This window comes from Trichosurus vulpecula, chromosome 4 (assembly GCF_011100635.1).
Source record: "Trichosurus vulpecula isolate mTriVul1 chromosome 4, mTriVul1.pri, whole genome shotgun sequence".
In the NCBI taxonomy this organism is placed as follows: domain Eukaryota; kingdom Metazoa; phylum Chordata; class Mammalia; order Diprotodontia; family Phalangeridae; genus Trichosurus; species Trichosurus vulpecula.
The window spans coordinates 220,235,474-220,262,349 of NC_050576.1; the positions used below are offsets into that span (position 1 = coordinate 220,235,474).

Below are 26,876 nucleotides of genomic sequence, written 5' to 3' on the forward strand. Positions count from 1 at the left end.
TTAAGGAATAGATAGCATTTTTCATTTAATAAGAATCCTGTGGAATGTAGATGGAGTGGAAGCAGCAGTCCAGGAGGAGAGTGGCATTTCAGGAGGGATTCAGCCTGGTGCTTGGATATCAAGGAGAGGAGGTGATGGCCATAGAAAGATAAAAGATTGTAGTCAGCCTCTGGCACTGGGAAAGAGGCTGAGGAGCTGGTTTACGGCTCAGCATTGTGTTTGATCAGATACCCGCTAAAGGTGATGTAGGTGTCAAACTCATCACTGAAGATGGCATTCTCCCGCTCCCCCTTGAAGAGCCGTACCCACACCTCATCCTGCTCCTGAAGCTCCAACATCAGGCTCTGGCTCTGCATGATGCTTCGGTCGCTCACCTGGGCATATAGTATCACCACTTCAGCGTCATTCTTCATGATGTGGAGATAAGTCTCCTTCTGGTTCCAAGTGTGCACATTGAGGCTGAAGAAGTAGATGCCCGGCACATAGCAGTAGAATTTACCTGTGAACATGTTGAAGTGACTGTAGAGGTTGACAAATTCCATGTCAAAAATCAGCGTCTGGTAGTAATCATTGCTGTGTAAGGGCTTCTTCCGTCCCACTGAGAAGGCAGCATAGTGGTTCTTACATCGGTCCCCAGGGGCCCCCATTGTGCCCTTCTGTCCCTTTGGTCCAACATGGCCCCTGGCACCTATCGATCCTGTTTTGCCAAACTTCCCTTGGAGGCCTCGCTCTCCTCTGTCACCCTTTTCACCTAAAAGAGATATAAAAAAACACATAGCATTAAGTGGTCTACCTCTCTGTTGTCCTCCCAGGAATCAGGCTTCAATCTCTCTTCCCTCATACTCTCAGCACCTGGCCAAGGGTTCCCAGACTAATTCTTCATTCATGGGCCATCCTTGAAAATCCTGACTTCTACTTTGGCTATCCCAACTTTACTTTTCATATCCTGGGCACAAGGATGGATGATTTGATTCCCAAACAATCCATCCAAATAGCATCAACCCCATGGAACCTTCTATTTTGATCCAGAACCAACAATTTTTTTTTTCTTGAAAGCCCTGGCAAGGAAAAAGGGAACATGTGGGTTTGTCCAAAAGCAGCAGTTTCAGTGACCAAGCCCATGGCTCACTTTAAGCGAATTAACTGCAGATGTCGGAGCTCCAGGATCCAGCCTCCTCACCGCAAAATCCAGGTCACATGTGTTCCCAGTTAGATTTTGCAGTGTTGTGAAAGGTTATCTGATGCTCGCAGTATTGTGGCGTTCAGGTGGCATTTCAGAAAACAGGCTGGGGAGCACCAAACCTCAAAACAAAGAACAAAGAAACTTGCAGTCAAGAATGCAAGTATGGGGAGAAGAGACCCAAACTGTCTCTATGCCTTGTTGTTCTGCTCTGTATTATCCTGGGGATTCATCTCCTGACCCATATCCAGAAAAGGTAATCACAACCTTGCCTAGAATCTCAAAAGGGGAGGAGAGGCTTCCTTCTCTCCCCTCTAGACAAAGAATCACCATGGCCTTGTAGCCCAACCTGCCCCAGAAGAATTTATCTCTCTTCTAATTATTCATGCTCAGCTATGGGGAGTAATCTCCTATGCTCGTTTCTGAAGCTTTCAAAGAACAAGACCATCTCCCTGACCTTTTAAGATAGTGATATTTATCTGTGGCATTGGCATCAGCATTGGCTGGTACATGGGGTTGCCAGAGTCACAACAGCGGAAACATCTCGAGTCAGAGGACTGCTCTTCCAGCCTGGGGTTGTTCTTTTCATGATGATCTTCAACCCTGAGTGAAAAAGGATTACAGGAAAGAAAATGAGACCTTCTACCTAAGGAGTAATTTCTTTCAGTCATTCCACTGAATAACTTCCCAGGAATGTGGAAGGAGAACTGGATTTCGAGTCAGAAAACCTGGGGTCAAATCCTAGTATTGCCAATGGATAAGCTTGGACAAATCACTTAATCCCTCTGGACCTTGGTTTTCTCTGCTATGAAAAAGAGAGTTGGACTAGGTAACTTTAAAGTCCCTTCCAGCTCTAAATCTACGATTCTGTTAGCTCTTAAGATATGATCCCAGCAGCTTCCATGCTGAAGCAGTACTGAGTCTTTTCCCAAAGAAGAATGAGTACCAGTTTAAATTCTATGCACACCACCCTGTTTCACCTCAACACCCACCCCCCAAAAATATTTGGAAGGGATCTTTTATCATTTGTTAACCAACCACATACAATTCAACACATGTTCATCAAGCATCTACTTATTACCATGCAAGGAATTGTGCTAATCTTTGTTAATTAGGAAATAATTAATGAAAGATGCAAGGTTGTTTGGGTGCTGTTTACACCAATGATGGATCAACATTTAAAGAGATCAGGTCTCATCAATCCATCAACAAGCATTTATTAAGTATCTGATATATGTCAGGCACTCTGCTAGGTGATACAGCTACAAAGATAGAAATGAATCAGTTTGTGACTAGAAAAAGTCTTAAAGGATGATCTAGCACAACCCCCTCATTTTAAAGAGCAGGAAACTGAGTCCCAGAAAGGTAAAGTGGCTGATCTAAAGTCACACAGATAGTAGGTGGCACTTTGGATATTGAAACCAGGACTTTTGACTCAAAATATGGTGTTCTTACTATATACCATACTACTAATAGCACAACAATAACCCATATGAACATAGCCATCAATCAGTTAAGGGTCTATTGATCTTGTCCAAACACCAGGAAAGATCACATCTCGTCTATAACTTAGAGCTTGTCAGATCCATTGCATCTAGATTCAGCCTGACTACTGCTGCTGTTGTTGAATTGTTTTAATCGTGTCTGACTCTTTGTGACCTCATTTGGGGTTTTCTTGGCAAAGATACTTGGAGTGGTTTGCCACTTCCTTCTCCATCTCATTTTACAGATGAGGAAACTGAGACAAACAGGGCTAAGTGACTTGCCCAGGGTCACCCAGCTAGTCGGTTTTAGAGGCTGGATCTTAAATCCTTGTTTTCCTGATTCTAAGTTTATCCATTATAACACACTGCCTCTTATTAACCAACAGGACAAACCTAAGTTGTATAGAATACCTTGCATGTGGTTTATTTATATGAAAATAATAATAGTCATAAAATAATAATACATCCTTGGCTTGGTTCCTCACCTGTCCCATATGAAGGTTATTTTAAAAATTATCTACAAGACCTCTTCCAGTTCTAACCTTCTATACTCTGTTGTAATGTTTACATCTTGAAATTGCATGGGCCTGAAAATCACTAGGAACTACATATAAGGCAACAGTTTCCTGCTACCACCTAGTGGTGTCCTGTTGAATTGCACTGAGATATCTTGGGTCAAGGACAATTTTTTACTAGGCTCTCTGGATCACACAGCTCGTCCTACACAGACTGGGAAACAGTATTCTCGCTGGGCTTAAAATTTCAGACTTACAGTTACACAATTTATAGTTTAGACTTCCCGTTACATACATTTAGACTTAGAGTTACATAAGGCTCATACAAGTGAAGTGGTTACCCAGCTCGTCAGATTTATTGCATCTAGACTCAACCTAACTCTCTTAATTCTAGATTTTTTTTCATTTTTTTCTATCTAAAACAGAAAATTAAGTCCAGAGGTTGCCCGTATAGTTCTACTCTGCTGCTCTGCTCTCAAGCCAGCTTAGGACCCGTTTCCTACGTCCTCAAAACAGAGCTAAGGAACGAGTGAAATCAGTAAAAGAAATGAGGTGACAATTTCAACATAAGCTTTTTTTTTAGTCCTACAAGGAACTCAATGTACTTTATAAATATTATCATAACATCCCAGATAGGTTGGAATCTACACACTCAGGGCAAATGGAGATAGATTCCAAGTTTTTCCATGGAACAGCCTTCTCTGATCTTGCTGCCTTAATAAGAAGATAGAAGTCATAAGAGAACAAGAGGAAACAATGTAGTCCAGTGGAAAAAATACAAGATTTGGAGTCAGAAGACCTGGGTTCTAAGTCTCCCTCTACCTCCATACTACCTGTGCAAGGTTAGGTAAGTTGATCTTTAGGCCTTAATTTCCTCATCTATAAAATGAGGGGGTTGGACCAGAACTTGTAGTCCTAAATGTATGATTCCATGATGTATCCTATAATCCTTCTCCACTAGAATCAGGATTCAGGACTAAAAGGGACCTTAAAGGTCAACAAACTCGCTCCTTCTGCAGGTGAGGAAATTGAGTCACTGAAAAGTTAAGTGAATTGTCCAAAGTCAGATAAATTAGTAGTATATCTCCTGCATGCATCCCCACATTCCTCTACATGGAGAAGGAGACTAGGACTATTCACTTTTTTAAATTAACCATTTATTAAGCACCTGTGCTAAATAGGCAATGAAAATACAAAGATAAATAGGACACAGATCATGCTCTCGATGAGCTTACACTCTAAGAGTAGGGAAAGATTGCACTTATATAGATAATTATAATACAAGTAGCATGGTATAAAAGAGAGCGTATTTGTATTGAAGTCAGAAAGGCCTGTGTTCAAATATGACACAGAAAATCTGGGCAAGTCACTTAACTCTTAGTAACCCAGGCAACTCAAAGAAAATATGCTATAGACACGGCTGGCCTTCATCAAAGGAAATTTCTGTACTGGGAGTTAGCTATGTGTATCCAGACTAAAAGATTATTCACTTTGAAGATAAGGACATTGAGTCACTAACCAGAATGTTCTGAAGATTGCAATCTAGCAGAAAAGCTAGGCTTAGAATCCAGGAATCCTGTCTTGTTAGCCAAGAGCTTTAGATTTAGTAGTTAAGTGATAAGCTTGTGACGCTGAGACATCCTGCATCAACTTCATTAACTACTGATTAAGGGCTCATATTCATAAAATCATAGGATTTAGAATTAATAAGAGCTCATATAGATCAATGCAGTCCAATTCCTCTTATTTTTCAGAGGGAGAAAATGAGATTCCTAAAGAATAACTTCCTTCCAAGGTTATAAGGTAGTCGGTAGGAGAGTCAGGATTTGAATCCAGATTCACTGATTCCAAATTCAGGTCTCTTTTCATTAGACCACACTGCCAAGACAAATAGCTCATATAGTCCCGACTCCCATGCCTTATACCAGTGCCCCCAATGTCTCACTTTTCAGTGTGTTCCGGCAATGGTGGTGGTAGGTCTTCCACCTTAACCTCTTCCTGAGTCTCCTCCTGATCCTTCTGAGGTTGCTGCTTTTGTGATGCCCTGCCCAATGCTATGTTGCACCAGATGAGAGTCAGCAGCAGGCAGGATCCAAAAATGAATCCCAGTTTGCAGGAGCCAATCATTTTTCCTTGCTCTAGGATAGAAAGAGAGGGAAACACACACAAGGAAAGTTAAAGAGTCAGAACCAGAGTAGATGAAACAATAACTGAGGTGCCTACCCCTTATCTACAGCCATGGGAAAATGCCTCTGCCAGGGCTCATTTTGATCTTATAAACTATAATGATAGAAACCACAAACTGGGACCTGTGCCCATCTGTTTGAGGCTGGAGAGATGGAAGCTGACTGTCTAATTGCTTAGAGTAATAGTCCCTGCCCCAACACAAGGACAGAGGCTCCTCCAAAACCTTGAAGAATAAAACAAATGGAAATTCACATTTAGTACTCCATTAACCATTGCTTTCTCAGTTATTAGACGCCCAGCTATTTAGAAGAAGCCAGATATGATAGAATGAGCACTAGACCAGGAGCCAGATGGTTTAGGTTTGAAACACTGCTCCACGAGTCACTTAGTTGCATGAAGAGCAAGCTACCTCAAGTTTCTGAGCCATTTTTCCTCACCTGTAAAATGGAGATGACAATTCTTGCATCACCAACTCACAGGGCTGTTGTGAATATAAAAAGGGGCACTAGGGGAACCCCCAATCTGCTGAACTGGGGCTGGCCATGCATGGCTCCATGGACAGACATGTGCTCTGGCTCAGTGCTGAAGGATATGGTTAACAAGCAGCAAGTAGTCTTTGTATGTCCCTGTGATTAAGTGAAGATGATTGACAACTGAGCCTGGAAGAGTTGCCCTCACTAGGCTTTAAGAGCAATTAACAAAAACAAAAACAAAATTCTGCCTTCTGCTCTTTTTGGCTATCTCTTGGATTTCCATTAGGGAGACGTAGGATTTCCCTCCCCTCCCCATGGCATGCAATGACAGAACCCACACACACACATGGTAGCAAGAGCATGGGCTTGCTTACCTGAGCCTGAGACTGGACCTCAGGTTTCTAGCTCTCTCTTCCTTTTTGTATTTCTTTCCCTGAGCCCAGGTCACTGAAGGGCAATCCTGAGAAAGGGTCATTTCCAGCCCTGTCAGTAACCTTGTGAATCTGAGTAGCCGGGACCTGGCTGTCCACTAGATAGTGATTTCCCCTATACTTTCTCAGAATAGAAAATGATAGCTACCAAGGGGATTCTGTAGCTTAAAAGACTAATAATATTGAAGCCATATCATGTCTTACCAGGAGGTATGGACTTCTGAGTTGCTCAGACTCAGATCTAAGATGAATGTGAAATATCTTTTGAGCAGTTCTACAAAGCTGTCTTTAATTCCCAGGAGAATATAACAGGTGTTGGGCTACTCTTCCACGTTTCAAGCATTTGTTAATGTGCACTTGTGAGGCTTTTGGATTTTAAGCATTAGTTTATGGTGAAGGAAATAAATGCTATCCTATACTTGATATCTGCTTTATATATTGAGTATCTCTTCTAGAAGGGACCCAACTAATTTCTTTAATTTAATAGAAATCCTAGACATGAACCATACCCAAGTTTTATTTCAGAGATTTCCTGTGGCACTCTGGGGTGAATGCAATGAGCCAAAGAGTGTGAGAAAAGCCCTCTCCCCAGAATTGAAATCTAGGCCCATGTGATTCCAAAGCCAGGGTCCTTATGGAAAGGAGGGCTCTCCCTGGGCCATAGATAACACAAAGAAGGTATTATTCAGGAGTACATAAATGTGGACTGTTATTACTGGACCCACTTAGAAAAGGAGAAAAATCCCAAGTGAATTTGGAGTCATTGAAGTGGATAAATCATCCCTTGATTGCACTCTATGTGATGCTGGATTATTTTCTTCCATTGTCCCTCCCTGTTAAATTAGGTGGTTAGGAAAGTAGGTACATTAACTACAATAGTCCTCTAGGGAATTATTTAATATGCCTCCTGAAACATCTAATTTAGAAAGAGTATTCCTGCCCCCTTCAAATGATACTACTCTAATCCGACCTTCATTTCCCTTTCACATCTGCTTTCTTAAAAAGCTTTAGATCTTAAAATCCTCAACAAAGTCTCAAAATGTTCATTCTTGAAAGAAGCCATAGAGTGTTTGATGAATTATCTGTGGCATGGCAATTCCTGAATTTAAAATAAGGAAAATTTCAGACACATTTTCACCATTCAAAACCGGGCACTTCAAGGCTCTCTTGGACAGCGTCGTTAGACAGAATTCTGTAACATGAAGCTAAGCCTAGCCCTGATGCTTGTAACTAAGCCTTGGGAATGGTAATCTCGCAGGGGTCAGAATGATCTGTCATCTCTGATGAAGTCCAGTCTATCAGACCTGGCTTTACTTATAGATTCCTAGACTCCTAGAGCTGGAAGGGGCATTAGTAGCTAACCTCATTGTTTTAGCGGTATAGAAACTGAAGTCTAGAAAGTAAGTGATTTGCCTAAGGTCACAAAGCCAGTTGCTGTGGAGTACAAAGTAAAAATAATTAAATTCATCTACTTCTACAATAAACCTTATAATTTTTTTTACATCTTTAAAATTTTTTTAGTATGCAATATATCCTGTTTTTGCTGCAATCACTTGTTTTACACAATTTGGCGTGGAGTTCCCAAGATTATGATACATATTTTTTGCCACAAATCAACACATTCTTTTGGATATTAAGCATACTTTTGATGAACAGTCTATTTTTCCAAGTCTAGCTTTAATTACAGCTCAAAGTTTTTGCAGTGGTTGTTATATCCTGACCTCTTACCGTTGAGGTCTAGGGGTGCTGGGACCCCAAAATTCAAAGGCAAATGATAGGTCCTGCCTCAAATGAATTCGACTTAAGCCTTCTTTCAGCCAAAGACAAGGTTTATTAGGACATTGGTTGGGGTGGGCAAGATTTTAAGAATCCGCCATATTTGTGACACATACATTGACAAGCAGGCCAGATTGAATCTCAGGATTGGCCAGATTCTTAAGGAATCTGAGCATTTTAACGGAGGCAAGATGGACCTTATATATAGAAGAACAGAGAAGATCTGGATGTGATCTAGGAATGGCCAAGTAGTATGGGGGGACTGGGAGGTAAGAGAGAGGGACAGTGGAAGGGGTCTAAGTGGAATCAAACAGTGGTAGTCTAGAGTGAGGCCAGGTGCAGACAACTTCAGGGCCATATTGAAAGAATTATTAACTGGGAAGGGCCAGGTGCCCCAGGCAAACACCAGGGACCTGGGCCATGAGGGAAAGTCCAGGGGCTTTTCCTTTTTGGGGTCCAAAGACATGGTTCAGATCCCATACCCATCACCTCCATACAAGTTAAGCTTGTTTTTTCTGACAAAGGCATCAAGACTCTCCTTGAGACAAAATTCTCAGGAAATTAAAGCTTTGGGCTGTTAACAACACTTCCAGGTTGCCTGAGTACAAAAAGAGAAATGCCAGGAGCAGAATAGAGGTCTGTACACAACATTTGTAGATCTGAGCAAGGCCTTTGATACTGTTAGTCGTGAGGGCTTATGGAAAATTATGTCAAAAATTGGTTACCCAGAGAAGTTCATCAACATCACACATCAATTTCATGATGGCATGCTTGCCTGGGTTCTAGACAATGGACAATGCTCTCGTGCCTTCCCAGTCACCAATGGAGTGAAACAAGGCTGTGTGCTTGCTCCCATGCTTTTTAGCATGATTTTTCAGCTATGTTGTCAAATGCTTTCAATGAGGATGAATACGGCATCAAGTCAGGTACCCCACTGATGGTAAATTCTTCAACTTGAAAAGGATATAAGCCAAGACCAAAGTGGAGGGAGAGTTGGTGCATGATTTTCTATTTGCAGATGATTATGCCCTCAATGCAGCCTCTGAAGCTGAGAGGCAATGAAGTATGGATCACTTCTCTGCTGGTTGTGCTAATTTTGGCCTAACAATTAATACCAAGAAAATACAGGTGCTCCATCAGCCACCACCACACCATCCATACATGGAACCATCAGTTACTGCAAATGGAGAAGTTTTGAATGCTGTGGATAAGTTCACTTATCTTGGTAGTGTACTTTCCAGGGATGTACACATTGATAATGAGGTGGGCACATGCATTGCCAGAGCTAGCTTAATGTTTGGGAGGCTCCGAAGGAAAGTGTGGGAGAGAAGAGGTATGGACTGATTACCAAACTGAAGGTCTACAGAGCCATTGTGCTGACCTCATTGTTGTATGCCTGTGAAACCTGGACAGTCTACCAGCGCCATGCCAGGAAACTGAATCTCTTCCATTTGAATTGTCTTAGGGAGATTCTGAAGATCACCTGGCAGGATAAGGTACCAGACACTGAGGTTCTTACTTGAGCTAAACTGCCAAGCATTCAAACTCTGCTTCAGAGAGCACAGCTCTGATGGGCTGGCCATGTTATTCCAATGCAAAACTTGCCAAAAAAAACTATTTTATGGATAACTCACACAGAGCAAGGATTCACATGGTGATCAGAAGTAATACAAGGACACTCTCAAGGTTTCTCTCATGAACTTTGAAATTGATTGTGTGACATGGGAGACACTGGCACAGGACCACTCAGCATGGTGTGCCCACACCAGAGAAGGTGCTATGCTCTATAAGCAAAGCAGGATTAAAACAGCTCAAAGGAAACACAAGATGCACAAATTTAAAGTATCCACCCCAAATGTTCACACGGACTATTCGTGCCCAACCTGTGGTCAAGCATTCCGAGCTCGTCTTGGTCTGATCAGCCACAGTCGGACACACTGAAACCTGACCCTAGCATAGTGATGTCATTTTGGTACTCTTCAAGAATGAAGGACAACAACCAACCAACCAAATCTCCTTTTGTTAACTGTTGAATGACAACGAGGTCTCATTCCATTCTAATATCAGATTTAAAATACTGGGGAACTATTTCAAGACAGGCCCTGTCCACACAAGTTTTCAATGGGGTTTAAATCAGGTGAGTTCTCAGATTATTGAAGCAAATTTCTCTCTCTCTCTCTCTCTCTCTCTCTCTCTCTCATTAATTTCTTAACCTTTTTTTGGCAAGGTGCAAAGATGTGTTTTGTAGTATTTTATCTCTTTGGGGGAATTCCTGTATTTCTGCTCCTCAACATATCAATATACTTATCAGTTCATCATTCCCTCAATGAGGACAAGACTTATAGGCCCATTGGTAATAAAAAGGCACCCAAATTTTTTAAGTGGATGTCTAGTAAAGACATTCAAACTTTACAGGGTCATCTAGGTGACTTCTGATTTTCATACGACCTTCAATGAAAAAGCAAGTTCTGTCAGTAAAAATTACCTCTGAGAAGCATCAGTACTCCATATTTTGCATAATAAATAATTTTTTCCATAATGAGCAATTTTTTTCTTCATAGCAAGAGTTGTTGTTTGTCCTCCAATTTCAAAGAGAACCAATGACATCTCAGGTGACATCTTGACTCATGAATGAATTGAATTTAAGTGAGACAGAGTTGGGCAAAGTCATCAGCCTCACTCTCTTCCAGAGTCATCAGAGTCCAGTGGCAAGGCAAAATTCAGGATGACTGTTGATGGCCTAGGATGCAGTAGATGATCTTGGCACCTTCAATGTCTGACCAAGCTGCAAGTGCTCCATAGTGCCTGTTTCAGCCTCCTTCATAGCCATTGGAACAAATTGTTCTCGATGTTTTCCAGCAATTTCCAACTTCAAGAAACCTATGCCTCACTGTAGAGGAATCGGTAGCAACCCCTCAAGGTTCTAGGACCCTCTGAAGGTCTTTAGTTCTTTCCTGAAGATTAATTAGGTTGTTCCACTTAACAATAGTTTAGTGGGTTCTTGACATTGTTTTTTGTTGTCAGCAGTCCTATTTGTGTTTTGATGTAACTGATTTTATTCCGTCGTGGGCTTGATTGATCCTTCAAACACCAATAACCACTGCAATACCTCTAACAGCCATTGAAATGTGCTCTTTAAGAACTATAACTTGTGCACATTCCTCTGAATGATATTCATTCAAACCACAGAATTAAAAACAAAACAAATGAAATACATCTGTATGGAACTAAGTCCAATAATCAACTGGCAGAGAACTCACTAAAAATGGCAAAACCGGCTCCATCCAGTTGGATCTGGTCAAGGTTTTGAGTCACAGACACATATGACTATTGCTATTACATAACAAAATCATATTGATATTGTTGTTCTCTTAAGTAATTCGTACATTATTGCATCATCAAATTAGCAATGGAACATAGATCTCTTGTGCTCCCAGTCCAAAACTATGAGGAAAAATCAAGCTTTATTAAGAGGAAATGAAGAGAGAAAATTTATAAAGGTCTTATGCATGATTTTTTAAAATTAATTTTGCTAGTGTCAACTAATAACAACAAGATTGCTTTCATCAGTTTATCCAAATGAGTTGTGTCCTTTTTCATTGTTCGATGATAAATGCCTTTTCCAATGATTCTCACATTAGTTCTGACACTTTAAAAATCTGTGAAGAAAGGACTCTCTTCTTTGATTGTTGGAAATTATTTTCATTATACATGTAAAGTAATTAATAAGATTCTGGAAGATCACTTCCTTGGGGATACCTAAGTGACGGATGAGACCAAGGCACTCTAAAGCACTGAGTGAAACTGGCAACTTCAGTGGGGAAAGGACTGATCCTTCACTGAGCTCAGGATGAGTCAACTGTTTTTATTTTACAAGTGAGGCAGTGTCCCTCAGACAAGAAACAAGAACTTAGTGGATATCATATTGTATTTTTCTTATGTATTTATCACTGTCCTATGCATTTTCTTACGTATTTATCATTTACATATCAGAGGAAAGAAGACACTCTCTTCCCCACTCCAATCTACCCTCCATTCAGCCACTAAAATGATTTTCCCAAAACCCAGTTCCAATCATATTACACCCCCCACCCCGTATCTACTCAGTAAACTCCAATGGCTTCCAATTGCCTCCAGGAACAAATAAGAAATGCTCTGTTTGGCATTCAAAGTCCTTCAAAACCTTCTACCTCTCCAGTTTTCTTACAACTTACTCCCCAACACATAATCTTAGATCTGGTGACACTAGCCTCCTAGTTGTTCTACGAACAAGACATTTCCATCTCTTGGGTTTCTGCATTCTTTCTGGCTATCTCTCATGTCTGGAACATTCTCCCTCTTCTGTTCCAACTACTGACATCCTTGGCTTCCTTTAAATTCCTGCTAAAATCCTACCTTCTACAAGAAGCCTTCCCCAGCTCCTCTTAATTCTCATACCTTCCCTCTGTTAATTATTTCCTATTTATTCTGCATATAGATTGTTTTGTATATATTTGTTTGCATGTAATCTCTCCCATTAGATTGTAAGCTCCTTGTGGGAAGGGACTGTCTTTTGTCTCTTTTTGTATCCCCAGCACTTAGCAGAGTGCCTCACACATAGCAGGCACTTAATAAATGTTTATCGATTGATTGGTGAAGTGATTTGTAGAACCAGATTCCAACCCAAGTCCTCTGATTCCAAAGGTAAAACTCTTTTCTCAGCAATGCAGGGACCTAAAACAATTCCAAAAGACTCATGATGGAAAATGCCATCCATATCCAGAAAAAGAAATATGTAGTCTGAAGGCAGGTCGAAGCAGACTATTTTCTTTTTTTGTTTTATTTTATGTTTTTTTTTTCCCATGGTCCCACTCATTCATTCTAATTCTTCTATACAACATGACTAATGTGAAAATATGTTTAATAGGAATGTATATGTAGAGCCTATATCAGATTGCATGCTGTCTTGGGGAGGAGGAAGAAAGGGGGGGGGGGGGAATTTAAAACTTATGGAAGTGAATGTTGAAAACTAAAAATAAATAAATTAACTTATTAAAAAAAAGTCACTGACCCTGGGAATCTAATAGGGAGTTACACTTAAGTGAAACTTCATGAGGATTCAACAAAGGGAGGAAAGGGCTTCCAGGGCCAGGAGTTGGGAGGTACCCCTTTGTCACATGTGTTCTCCACATGTGTGTCTTATTTCCATTATGCTTTAAGACTGAGTCAACTTTCCCCATGGACATTATGTGCATTTATGGGAAAGTGTGTCCCATATGTGTACCAACTTGTTCTAACTTCTCAGTAAAGATATTTTCTAATAGCTAATTAAGTTTTGTTGACTGGCTGTTATTGGGGAATACACAAGTGAGGAGGTTCCACTAAATTAACAACAATGCTAGCAGCACAGTCCTTGAGGGTTACCACTAGAATCCTGAGCAAGTAGTAGCAATCACTCTTCTAGGGCTTCCAAAATGCAAGTTTGAGTGCGATGTGGCAGAGTGAGCCATAGAAACGGTGCTACGAGTCCTCTGGAGTAGCTTGGTCACTGAATTGATCTGAATTCTGATATCTTTTCAACTTGTTATCTTTTATATTACTGTGGTCATTTTATTTATTATTTCTTGGTTCTACTTACTTTACTCTGCATAAGTTCATCCAAGTCTTCCCAGGTTTCTCTGAATTTCTCATATTTGTCATTTTTTATGGCGTAATCATATTCTATTAAATTTACATGCCACTATTTGTTTAGCCATCTGGGTACCTCCTTTGTTTCCAGTTTTTTGCTATCACAAAAAGCGTTGCTATGAATATTTTGGTCTATTTGGGACTTTTTCTGTTATTGTTTTGTTTTGTTTTCTCTTAGCCTCTTTGAGCTACATGCCCAAAAGCTGGACCAAAGGGTACAAATAGTTTTGTCATGTTTCTCACAGGATTCCAGATTGTTTTCTGGAATAGCTTTCCCAATTCACACCTTCACCAACTGTTTATCCATGTGCCTGTCTTCCCATAGGCCCTCTAACATTAACTGTTTCCATATTTTGTCATCGTTGCCCATTTGCTGGGTCTAAAGTAAAACTTCTGAATGCTCTTTCTGCTATTCATCGTCGCTTCTCTAAATCGAACTTCAAAGGATAGAGGTTTGTCATTAGGGAAAATATTGAAAAGAATATTCCATAGACTCTCAAGATTTTTTTCAAAAGGAGAGTTCTCATGGTGTTTGGAAGCCATGCCAATTCATCGGGGGCATGCCCATCCTTCCAAAGTAACAACACAGCTTTGGATGTATGAGTATCTAGGAAGTAGAGAACATTGTGTCATCATTCCCAAGAATATGATTCTTCTCTAGTGAGAGACTTCTTTACATGGCCACTAGTTCCTCCTGTCCATTCAACATTTAGCTGATGCCATTAAAAGAATAATAGGATTGGCATATGGACAGTGAGTTAAGGATACCGACCTCTGAGTCAGACTCTGCTTACTCTGTATATTTCCTTGATACATAACTATGCAGTAGATTTTACCCTAATGCAGCTCTGGCTAACCCAGCAGGAGACAACCCTCAACTCTACCCACCCACCTGCCTTGAACATTAATAAAAATTCTCACACTAAAAATCTTACCTTTCCTGCTGCTTCAAGAGGTCTCTTGAATTCAGATTTGAGGGAAAGAGGAAAGGGATATAACCATGCCCTCAATGGTTAAGGATACAAGTACATTGGTATTCTCTAACATAAGGGGGATAAAACCTTTCAGTAGTTCTTTCCTTCTCCCCCAGAAAGTTCATTAATCACACTAATTGTTCATTTACTAAACTGAAGGAGGTGAAGAGAGGGAGAACAGCTTCTAGTTGATGGATGATGTTTGCTCACCTCTCCAGAAAGCCATTTAATATTTAATTCTGCTGCTATATGGCAGGTCAAATTTTGAGTTGTTCCAAAGGGCTTGGTGCTGGAATTAGGGGGGAAGGGACAGACAGTTTTTGTTGTTATTGTTTTGTTTTGTTTTTATCATTAGGGTTTCCTAAAATCTGAAGAGCTTTGGATTTAATCTAGGAGGAGACTACCCAGAGTACAACTAACTCTGACCTTCTCAGAAGGGACTTGTGAAAATGGAAGCCAGAGCAAATAGAAGGAATGAAGATGAGTAGAATGAAGAAGGATGCTATCACAACAGGAGAGATGCACTCAACCCAAAATTTGGAGCAGTTGAATGAGGACCTGTTGAAGAGCAATACCAATCCCCTGGTATGACCAGGCACCAGTAAGAGGAGCATTGCCAGGACTTGCAGCCTTTGAGTGATGAGAACTGGCTGGTGGGTCAGTACTATCCCTTTTACCTTTCTAGTCACATTGTTTGTCCTTTTTTCCAGTCCAAGTACATTCTTGTTTGTTCCATATCTATTATTTTCAGGTTAGATTTTATTTACTTACCATAAAACCTTGTTGATAAGCTTATTGTATTTTATTTAATGACTACAAAAGAGAAGATAAGGGAAAGTATTCCCTCCTTCAAAATGACAAATATTTGATCCAAACATGTGGATGGCCAGACATGGAGACCGAACCATTAGGGTAAAGTATGAGGACCAATGGTGCTTAACAAACAGTTCTCTGGGAAAATGTACATAGAATGCACTTTTAAGTTTAATCTACTTTATTAACATTTCTCCATCATAGTTTCTTAAGTCTAGAACAGGAGTGGGGAACCTGCAGCCTTGAGGCCACATATGGTACTCTAGATGCTGAAGTATGGCCCTTTGACTGAATCTAAACTTCACAGAACAGAATCCTTTTATTAAGGGGATTTGTTCTGTGAAGTTTGGATTCAGTCAAAAGGCCACACTTGAAGACCTAGAGGGCCACATGTGGCCTCAAGGCCACAGGCTCCTTACCCCATGTCTAGGCAATCAACCAAACAATAATGAAGCCCAGATCGGTAGCATTTGCTTATTTCTGAAGTGTAAATGCTCACACTGAAAATTTAACAATAGAGTTGGCTCCAGTACACCCCTGATGGGAACCTAGATCTGGACTGTTGCAAGCCTGGCAAAGCATCCTAAAACTCAAAGTCTGATAGTTTTAAAATGTATGCTGATACTAACCCCAAGCTGTGAGTGAGCAAAATACAGACATTTTCCTTCTCCCTCCCCTCTTTTTTTTTCTGGCAGCAGATACTTGGCACATGGAGTTTGAAAAATAAATCGTGATCCCACAAATTACTTAGGAGGAGAAGGCTAGGTCCTGGGGGGAAAAATAAGCAGGAGGAAAGCTCCACCCACAGGAAAGGAGGGAAGTGATTTGCCTGAGCATACCCAGAAGATGACTTTGGCTCAGAAGATGACTGACAGCTCAATCTGCCTTGCTCACCAATGCCACCTGGTGACTTACACATACATATGTAATGCATATGTAACACAATACTCACATAAATATTTAACATATATTTGTACATATATTCACAAATGTGTTGTGTGTGTACGTGTGTGTGTGTATATGTGTGTGTGTGTGTGTGCCATATAAACAAATAATTGCCTGATCTCACCAAAAAAAACTGAGACTTGGAGGTTTTGATATCAGTGTCACTCTCTGAATTGTCCTCTTTTTCACTGTTTCTAAAAAGTTCCCTATCTTTAGAAAAGGAATGATTAGTTGAGATGAGAAGGGGGACAGGAGTTTCTTTTGTTAGAACTATTCATTATAAGACTAAGGGTAGGGAGAGGATACTCTTGAGCTGATTACTAGTTTGTCAACCAGTGGTTTCCTTCCTTCTGGTCTGGTCTACAGCAAACACAAAAGAGGGAGAAAAGATGGCCTTGTGAATAGATAATCAATGGCCCCAAAGGCGTCTAAACAAAAATTCCCCCTGTCTTAGAGAGTCACTACTTTATCCTATTGAAATTTCGTGCTCTTAGAATCAAAAACCTCCACAGTAGATGGTGAGTCTGCCCCGCTCAAAGAACTGAAGAGAATCTGGACCGCCTGGGAGTCTAAGGACCAAGACTGATCTCACTGTTAGCATGAGCTCTGCCAGCTCTGCATACCAGTTTGGCTTCCTACCCTATTATTCCATCCCAGTAGAAATACCAATTTCCTCTGGTAAAAAAGATGTCCTTACATTACCTCCTAGCTTTAAGCTCTCAAGCAGGAGCGTTACTTTCTATCAGAGAAATTCATGTGGTAGAGATAGGATAGGGAAAAGAAGATTTCTGAGGAGACTTTATCAGAGACAACGTGGACTTCTGTCATGTCTATGATTTATTGCCCCCATCAGTAGCTGGTGACATGTTTGAGACCTTACACCTCCCAAACTGAAGGGCGGTAAAGTGTTTGGTTATTCACATGGCTTTATGTCTCCAGAACTCTACTAGGATTATTGGTTGATTGACTTTTTAATACCAGGAACAAAAATAGCTTTGACCAGCTCTTCGAAGACTTGGACCCTCCCCCCAAACATTATTAGGTCCCAATTCTCCAATCACCACCAAGTGAAGCTGCCTAGAAAACATAAGTTTATTCTACTTCTAACTGCAAATAATACAAACTGAATAGCCATCAAAACCACATAACAAAAAAATTAATAGGGCTTATTTCTTATCTTCCAAGTATGTACCACCAAAAGCCACAGATCCAGTAAAGTATCATTGTGAATGCAGCAGAATAATCAATAACAAAGATTCAGTTTAGAGCCACCAGGTCATGCCCTAGACCCTCCGACTTCTTGGTTTTTGAAGGTATGGAGGTAGGTCTGATCTTGTTCCTATTGAGGGTATAGGGAGCATAACCAAGTTAGTTCATGGGGGCAGCTAGGTGGCACAGTGGATAGAAAGCTGGGTCTGGATTCAGGAATATCTGAGTTCAAATCTAGCCTCAGATACTTACTAGCTTTGTGACATTGGGCAAGTGACTTAATGTCTGCTTGCCTCAGTTTCTCATTTGTAAAATTAAGACAATAATAGCACAACAGGGTTGTAAGGATCAAATGAAATAATAGTTATAATTTAAAATTATAAATTTAGCACAATGCCTGGCACATAGTAGGTGCTTATAAAAGCTTATTTCCTTCCTTTGTCTTTATTCTACCTGGCCTATTCAGTTTGGGACCATAATGTCCCTTTGCTCTTCATTAGACTTTTCTCCTCTTCTTCCATGCATAGGTCAAGCATCTTCGAAATAAATGGAACAGTTCAGTCCCTTGGTCATAACAGTCCTCTCTTCCTCTTGCTTTGGCACAATCAGATCCATGTAATGAGCTTGGGAGCTGGTGTTGTTTTGTGCACCAGTTTGTCCTTAGGTCAAATCATTATCTAAAGATGACACATGAAAATAAATACAAACCAACTTGGAACTTAAAACAACCATCCCTATATATTCATACATATCCATCCCCTCAAATGCCCTTGTGGCTTCTAGGATCAATCTCCTAGCTGGAAGAAGAGTGTGCATACTAGGAGAGGTCCCCAAATTAAGTACCTGGGATGCATTGTAAGCACTGAGTGCTACTGAGGTTGCTGGAGAGCACGCAGGGATAAGCAACCAGGATGGTAAAGGGCCTTAAGATCATGTCTTAAGAAAATGTCTTGAAGGAATTGGGAGTGGAATGGAAGAGAAAACAAATGCTTATTAATTTAAAATATATATATTTTAAAAGGAGAACATGGGGTGCTGCCAAAGAAGACCCTGTAAAAATAGCTCATTGAAGGCAAAGACTGTTTTTTGCTTTTTCCTTTGTATCCCCAAACTTGCAAATAGTCAGCATGTAGTACTATAAGGTACTATAGTCCTTGAGCCAGTGGCTTCAAGGAGATGAGGAAGATGATAAAAGGGTAGAAAGTAAAGTAAAGGAGGCAGAGAGGTGCCAGAAGATAAACTTCATGATTTTTAAGGGGCCAGTTCACTTTAGAGAGTACAATAATCCCTCAGATGAGTATGGCTCCTTTTATTGAATGCCAATTATTTATGAAGCTGGACCCTCTCAGTCACTGATTAGCAATGTGATATTGGACAAGTCAAATAAACTCTGTAGTAAAAGCAATATTATTCCTTGCTATATAGACAGGGCTAGTTTTTCCCCAAAAGTCAGGGAAACTTCCTCTGAGCCATGACTGGTCTAGAGGACTAGGGCTAGAGCCACTGACATGACTTTGCAGTTGCCTAACACATAAGAAAGACAGCGCACCAGGAGTCAGTGTCCCTCACACCAGATGGATGGCCTCCTGCCATGTAAGTCAACACATTTTTGACCCTCTGACCAGAAGCACTTCTGTATGGATTCAATAGTGGTTGTGTCCACTGAACCAATTCTGCATCCTTGCCAAGTATCCCCTCCATAGTCTATGAGTATCCCACTTCCTTCCAAACCAACCTGAGTCAGCTACAGCCCAGGATATCAGTTTCCTCATCTACAAAACAGAGATAACAAAACCTGTGCTATTGATCTCATAGGAATGTAGTGCAGTAGAGCTTTGTAAATCTTAAAGGGCTAGATAGACAAGTTGGTTTTATTATTATTATTAAAAGAGGCATGTGTTTCAGAGATCATATTATATAAGAATATAAGATCAATATTCTATAAGAAAAACACCAGAATGAAGCTCTAGCAATCTAGCTATTGTCCCCAAGCTTACCTGGTTCCATATATTGCATATTTTTTGTCATAACCCACATTAGACATTTTCATATGCAAGACCCAGAATGGCCTAGTGAACAGAGCACTAGACTTGGAGGCAGGAAAAACTAGGTTAAAGTTCTGCTTCAGCTGTATGATTATGATAGTCACTTTAAGTCTCTTAGTTTACTCACCCATAAAATGAAAGTATCCTCAGTACAACTCCAAAAACATACAGGACAACGGGAATGACATATACCTCATCCTAATTCCCAGATGATTTTTATCTCCTCTACTAGCTCTCTATACTTTCAAAACTTTTTTCTAGGAAGTTTGGAACTATATTTGGTATGGTGACATCTTTTTAAAACATTGTTCTTTAGTCTTTATGGATCAATGTTATGGTGGGCAATTGTGGACAACAGGGAAGTTTCTGATAATGGTCCAATTCCAGTCCACTTTATTGATTGATTTCTCCAGGATATTTTTGAGGTTTGGGTCTCTAGCATGAGGATTTATTAGTCCAAGCTTGTGTTGTATTATTCTAACCACCAGGAAATGTCTTTTTAGATATTTGCTAGGTGTCCAATTTTTGCATCCTGCAAGGATGCATTTGCATAGTTTCTAACATTTACTTCTTTCCTTCTTTCTTTTTCTCTTTCTTCCTTCCTTCCTTTCTTTCTTTTTTGCTGCCTTATGGTAGTGGATCTTTATTCATTTAATATTGTACACGTTTTTGTTAGAATACTTTCCAAATCTGTTATGACCCATTCTATATTTCCAAAAGTGAACAATAAGGCTGATAATACAAAAATACTAACAGTTTTAAATGTGTTCTCCCCATTTAGCTTTGATTTCAAGATAACACCAATCAATTAGCATTTATTAAGCTCCTGGCAGGCAATGCAATACAATACAAATGTAAAGAATTTACATTTGTTCTCAAGGAACTTACATTATAATGGGTCAAAAAACAAGTACATATATAAGTGTATACAGAATAAATATAAGGAGAATAAATTCAAGGTAGTTAAGGAGGGAGGGCATTAGCAGTTGGGAGCACCAGCAAAGACTCCATGTATAGAAAGAGTTGCTTGATGTATATTACAGAAGGAAGGAAGGAGGGAGGGAGGGAAAGAGAGAGAGAGATAGAGAGAGAGAGAGAGTGTGTGTGTTTCTGTGAGGCAGAGGTAATGAGGAAATATATTCTAGGCATGGGGAATGGCCAGTTCAAAGACATGGATTCAGAAATGGAACATCTTGTATGGTTTGCCTGAATGGCAGAATATAGGATAAGTCTTAATGTACAATAAGGCTAGAAAGATAGGCTGAGATCAGGTTGTGAAGGGTTATAAAAGCTAAATAAAGGAATTTATATTTTCTCTTAAAAGCAACAGGGAGGCATTTGAATTTATTGAATAGGAGAACTGCACTTGCAGAAACCACTGATCACTATGTGGAGGGCAGAGTGGAGTGGTGAGAGACTTTGGATGGAGACTAATGAGGATGCTGTGGCAATAATCTAGGTAAGAGGTGATGAAATCTTGAACTAAAGTGGTAGGTACATGAGGAGAGAGAAGGGGTAGAATGTGTGATATGTTATAGAGGTAAGAATGGCATGATTTGACAACTAGGTGTGTAGGGTGAGGGAAAATGAGGCACCAAGTATGACCCTGAGGTTATGAACCTAAAAGACTGCCAATGAGTCTCTCAATATTCAACCTTAGCCTTCTCGATATTTTTTGCTCAATGTATCTTGCCTAGAAGAGACCAAGGTATTTGTAGGTATCACCTTCATCCAATTCAGTGTGACTCCAAGATTAAAGCTGGAAACCTTTTCTTAGCATATATTAAGCCAAGTCGAAATACCATTTTTATATCATTGGAGAAAGATTCCATGAGATGAAGGAGTTGTTTAATATATTTTCTGGTGGGGGTATATACCTTGATGTCAGTTATGTACATCAAGTAATTAATAAGATGCTTTGATTTGACTTCCTATTTAACTTGGAAGTCACATTTAGCTATTTTGAGTAAAGTAGATATTAGGTTAGGCAAACCATAATGAGCTTACACTGTCTCCCTGAAAATGGCATGTTTTCTATAATTGGTTCTTGACATGATTGTATGATGTTAGCATGTTTTAAATAGAGAACAGTTTTCCATGCAGATAAAAAATATAAAATACTCTAGCACTTTTACTATACTGTACTTGTTTCTATTTTATGTACAGTACTGCATTAAGCTATGAGTGTGGAACTGAATCCAAGGCTTTGAAATATCAACAATAGATATCATCATCATCATCATCATCATCATCACAGGAAAAGTACTGTGTGTAGCAAAGCACTAAATCTGGAGAACAGACCCAGAAACCTTTAGGACAGAGTCCATAATTTGAGCTTCTTATGACCAACAACCTACATGTCTCTTGCCCAAGTACTTCAGGAAGATGTCAGTCCTGGGTGGCTTTCATAAATCTGAATTATTGAGAAATATAATCTGCTTCTCCTGTGTCTAGTAGCCAAATATTCCACATGGGGACTAGTAACCAAAGCAAAAAGGGGTTGCTGGAGGGATGCAAAAGTTAGAACTTTGCCCTTGGCCAACAACAATATTTGAACTATCCTTCCCTCCTCCCTGTTCTCTCTCTCCTTCCTTTCTCTTTTTTCCATCTGTCTCCCTGCCTGCCTCTTGTTCTGTTCCATTTCATTTCAAGGAAAATTCCTGCAGGAGCCAGAGAGATGGGCACACACTTTGAGCACATCCTGTTCTACTGTAGTGCATTTCAGAGCCTTCAACACCAGCCCTGCAGAAGAAAAAAGCAGAGCCTGGAAACAGAGAGAATTGCTTCCAGCTCACCATACAGAGTAGTTGTTGGGTTAAGGATTGCTCCAAAGCCTCTCAAAGGTATTTCAGGGGCTCTATACCCGACCCCAAAGCTTTTCTGCTGCTATGGACAAACCTGCACACACCTCAACCCCACTCTTTAAGGCCAGACTGTGCAGGCAGGAATGCCAAGCCCAGTTAGGAAAAGCAAGCATGAACAAGAATACAGAGATTTAACCATATTACAAAATACTTGAGAGGACTACTTATCTTGCCTGGTTAATAAGCATAATTTAGTTACTATTGTAAGGGGGAGTCTGAGATATGTTTTTTCTCTATAAGGGTATTAATGTTTTCTCTCTTTCTCTCTCTTACACACACACACACACACACACACACACACACACACACACACACACAGAGTACCCTCGCCCCAGAGAAACAAGAAGGAACAGGATGAGGCAAGATCAAAGAGATGTGTTCAAGCAATGAAAGTCCCAACATTTCACTTTGGGGATCAGAGAAAATGGAAAGCCCCAAACATTCACTTTTACTTCCATGTTTATAGTCAAACCTTCTCTGCCACACCAAGAGGGCAGACACAGAAATGTAAGGTAAGAACTAAGGAAGATAGATGTGAGTTATATAATAAAACAGCAAGTTTTGTATTCCTATACTGAGTAACCTGCAGAAATAGACAAGAAGGAAGGAACAATCATTTATTAAGCACCTACTATATGCCAGGGGCTATGCTAAGCTCTTCACAAACATCTCATTTCATCTTCATAATAACCCTGGGAGGTAGGGGCTATTATTATCATCCCCATATTACAGATGAGGAAACTGAGGCAAAAAGAGGTTAAGTGATTCACCCAGAGTAACACAGCTAAGTATCTGAGGCCAAAACTGAACTCAGGTCTTCCTGACTACAGGCCCAGCATTTTATTCCCTCTACAATCTAGCTGCCTTGGTCACAGACAAGAGGAACAGAACAAAGTCCCTGAGGTTTGGAAAGGTCTTTCAAAAGTTAGCATCCAAAGAATACAAATGATTTCTTGCATTGAGAGAAGCATGCCAGTATCCCAGAAAGACTAGCTCTCTACTTTCAAACTCAGCATAAGGAGAATGCTACAGACCTGAGCAGGAAGAAACCCAGAGCTAAGACTACAGAGTGGCTATTCCCATAGGGACCTTTCCCTCTTAAATTTCCATGGAATTCTTCAGACTGTCAAGGCTGAGACAGGTGGAGAGACATGTGAAGTTGTTACAGTGGTTTCTCCTTTATGCAAATTACAAAATAAAACAGCTGTGGGGAAACATTTCTTTGACCCTTCCACCCGCCTGGTTCTTCCCATTGTTACACTCACCCCTTTGGTATAGGCCCAGCACATGGCCCAGCTGGTCCCTGGAGTCACAGCTACCACCAACCCAAGGAACAGAGATACACACCAGGTACCGGCAATAGAGGACAAGAGATACAGCAGCGAGTGTATGGTGTAGACACTTGGCAGTGTGATTGTGCCTACAAAATTCTTTTCATCTTTGTTTTGATGGACAAAGTTCAATGCCAGAATATTTGGTTTATGAGTCATACTAATTACAGCTGAGGGAGAGAGGAGGGAACCAAGAACAAAAACCAAGCATGTTCAGAAAAAAAAAATATTCCATACTTATTAGATTGGATGGGGAAGCTGCAGCCTAGGAATGAAGCGGGCCAGATGTTCCCTTCCTGTGAGACTGTTGGATTGGGTCACTCCCAGTGGGCATCAGTGGACCTCAGCAGCTGTACGTACCTACCACACTCACTATATCACCAGGACAGAGAATTTTTACGCTGGCAGGAAAAGGGAGCTTCAATCTAAAATCCATATGGCCAAGTGTCTAGTAGTTCTGCCTCTCACTCAGAGCTCCCTCATTTTAAGCTGCAAAGGTCACCTTTCAGAGATGCACATCCTCTAACCTTTTGCAAGGTGGGGTAAGAGTGCCATTAAAGACAGAGAGAAGAGATAAGGTCCATAGGCAAGAGAAAGCATACTTCCTTCTATACAACAGAGAATTTTTCACAAGCACAGAGTTCTAACTTCCTAGGAGTTAGGAAAATTAAATTAAATCCCACAACCATCTATGAAGTGGTTTGCATGTGCAAGGTATTGCAGCTAATCACTTGAGATGCAAAGACAAAAGTCCCCGCTCTGCCATTAACTTACTGAGTCATCTTGGAAAATCATTTAATCTCTTTGAGCCTCTATTTCTTCATCTCTAAAAATGAAGAGGTTAGACTAAACGATTTCTAAGTTCTCTCACTGCTTTAAAGCTCTATATTTCCAGAGGGGAATGGGAGAGGGAAAAGATGCTATCCTCTGGCAGACTTCTCCCTGGGACACTGAAGATCTGCTGAAGAATTTCCTAACTTTCTGTCCCTACTTGTTGATGGTGTCAAGGTGAGAATATGTCACCAGACCACTATCAGTAGCTGCAATTGTCCAAATATAGACAGAAATGCACACACAGGAATAAGCACATTTATTTACAAAGATGTGTGCCTTGGCAGACCTTTGGAAGAGCTTATGTTTCTTTGCTTTGTAAAAAAATAAAAGTAGGAGCAAAGCAACTTCCAAGGACGTCACACACTTCCCACTGGGACCTGTGGTACATCTAGCCTTTGGGAAAATTCATTTTCTCAGGGAACTTTACATTTTAGTTTAGGTTGCTCAAGCAGGGCATTCTCACAAAATTCCTCAGTTTCTAAAACCTGGAAGAGGAGGAGAGAGAGAGAGGAAAAGAGAGATAAAGAGAGAAAAACAGCAAGATGGAAACAGAAAACAGAAAGAGATAGAAAGACAGGAGGCAGGGGGAGAGAGAGAGAGAGAGAGAGAGAGAGAGAATCAGAGAATCAACATGCTTCCTCATACCAAGTGAAGGAATTACAAAAGTCACACAAGGTCACCAGCAGAGGAAGACACACGGTGAGGGATTAAGATGATCTACAAAGAAACCAGGAACCAGGATAGCTGCCTTTGAAAAAAGGAGTGCACAAATGGCAAGGATACCCACCCCTAGCGAGACAGAAAATCACATGTGTGCACAGAGAAGCATTTATGGTGACTACAGCCTCCCCCTTATATGCATCCTTGCATAGAGATAAACACATCTCCACAGGTTGTTTGCCCCTGGTCAACTTGTGTGCACAGGTTTTGTGTTGTGTACTGTGTTACATAGCAGTCAAAGATACTGAGTTGGCACCTATGTTGTATCTCCAGTATCACAAATGTAACACCACGCAGACTAATACTCTCCAAGGCATGAGCAGCAGCCCTAAAGCCCCTCAAGCAAGCCTGGTGAAGTGACATTGTTTTTTCCTGTCCAAGCTGGATTTCCTCCAGGAACATCTCAGTTATTTAAATGCAGAAGCTGAAAGTCAATGCTTCCGGTAATATTCGTGGAGACAGTTGGGATAAATCTTGACACCCCAGTCATAAAAAGAAGCTGCCCACAGTGGGCAGCTGCCCTACCAAGCATATTCAGACAGTGGGTCCCATCTTCCTTCTCTTTTAACTCCTTTAGGAAAGCACACACACAAAAAACCCCAAACCTGAAGATGAAAAAAAAACAAACCAAAAACCTCAAGAAGAACAAAAGGAGGTATTTCCAGTCCTGAGAATGTTTACTGGCAAAAGTCTTCGGAAGAAGTTCCCAAGCACTCATTCCCTTTCCATAGACAGAGAGTAAGGCCCTAAGTTGTAGCCCTTGTATAAGTGGATTGGGTGAATGACAGCAAGCCACAAACAGGGACACCGAACGGACCCTTTCGCTTCTTGTACATCTGTCAGAAGCACCGAAACACTCTTAGCTCCATCCCTGAGAGTCTGCCTGCTGTAAAGTTCGGCTGTCAGTTCTGCTGCTCTGATAAAGAATTGCGCTGGGATCCAGAAAGCAACAAGCCGAGTCAGTACCTGGCTCCCCCTCTACCCTCCCCCTCTCCTCAGCTCCTTTTTTGTGTCTCCCCCCCCCCCCACCCCCCATGCCACAACTTAGTCCCGGCCCCGTTCAGCCTACCTTGCTGTTAACTTCCCTGGTTCAGGATTTTGTTTTCTCTTGTCTGCCTTTCCACCAGCAACTGTCCTGTTGCCTCAGCAGAGGCTCGATCTTTTAGAGCATCTCCTGGGGGCTGGAACCTCCTCCCCAGCCAGGTCTGAGGGAAAGCACAGACTTGTTTGGAGGAGAGACAGCGAGGGGGTAAAAGTCCCGAGGGAAGAAAACAAGCAAAAAGGAGTTGGGGGGGCAGTGCAAGTAACAGCCAGTCCCCTCCCAGCACCTTTATCTCCACGGCTCCACGATTTCTTTGGCCAGAAGCGGAAATGCGGTTTCTCGAAAGTCAAGGAAGAGAGGAAGAAACCAGGACAAACACGTAAAGA

General features: G+C 40.9%; 1 protein-coding gene across 4 annotated transcripts; it reads right to left on the reverse strand.

Annotated features, from left to right (window-relative positions):
* On the reverse strand, positions 1-26,876 carry C1QTNF1 (C1q and TNF related 1). Of its 4 annotated transcripts, none has more exons than XM_036755212.1 (4): positions 26,518-26,876; positions 5,125-5,317; positions 1,638-1,783; positions 1-751 (listed from the first exon to the last, which is right to left on the reverse strand). In XM_036755212.1, the coding sequence occupies exons 2-4, from the start codon at positions 5,304-5,306 to the stop codon at positions 201-203; spliced, it is 879 nt and encodes a 292-aa protein (XP_036611107.1). In that variant the 5' UTR covers positions 5,307-5,317; positions 26,518-26,876; the 3' UTR covers positions 1-200. The 4 variants fall into 4 exon arrangements, with proteins under 4 accessions (XP_036611107.1, XP_036611110.1, XP_036611108.1 ...); XM_036755215.1 differs by lacking the exon at positions 26,518-26,876 and adding an exon at positions 26,077-26,097; XM_036755213.1 differs by lacking the exon at positions 26,518-26,876 and adding an exon at positions 23,829-23,879.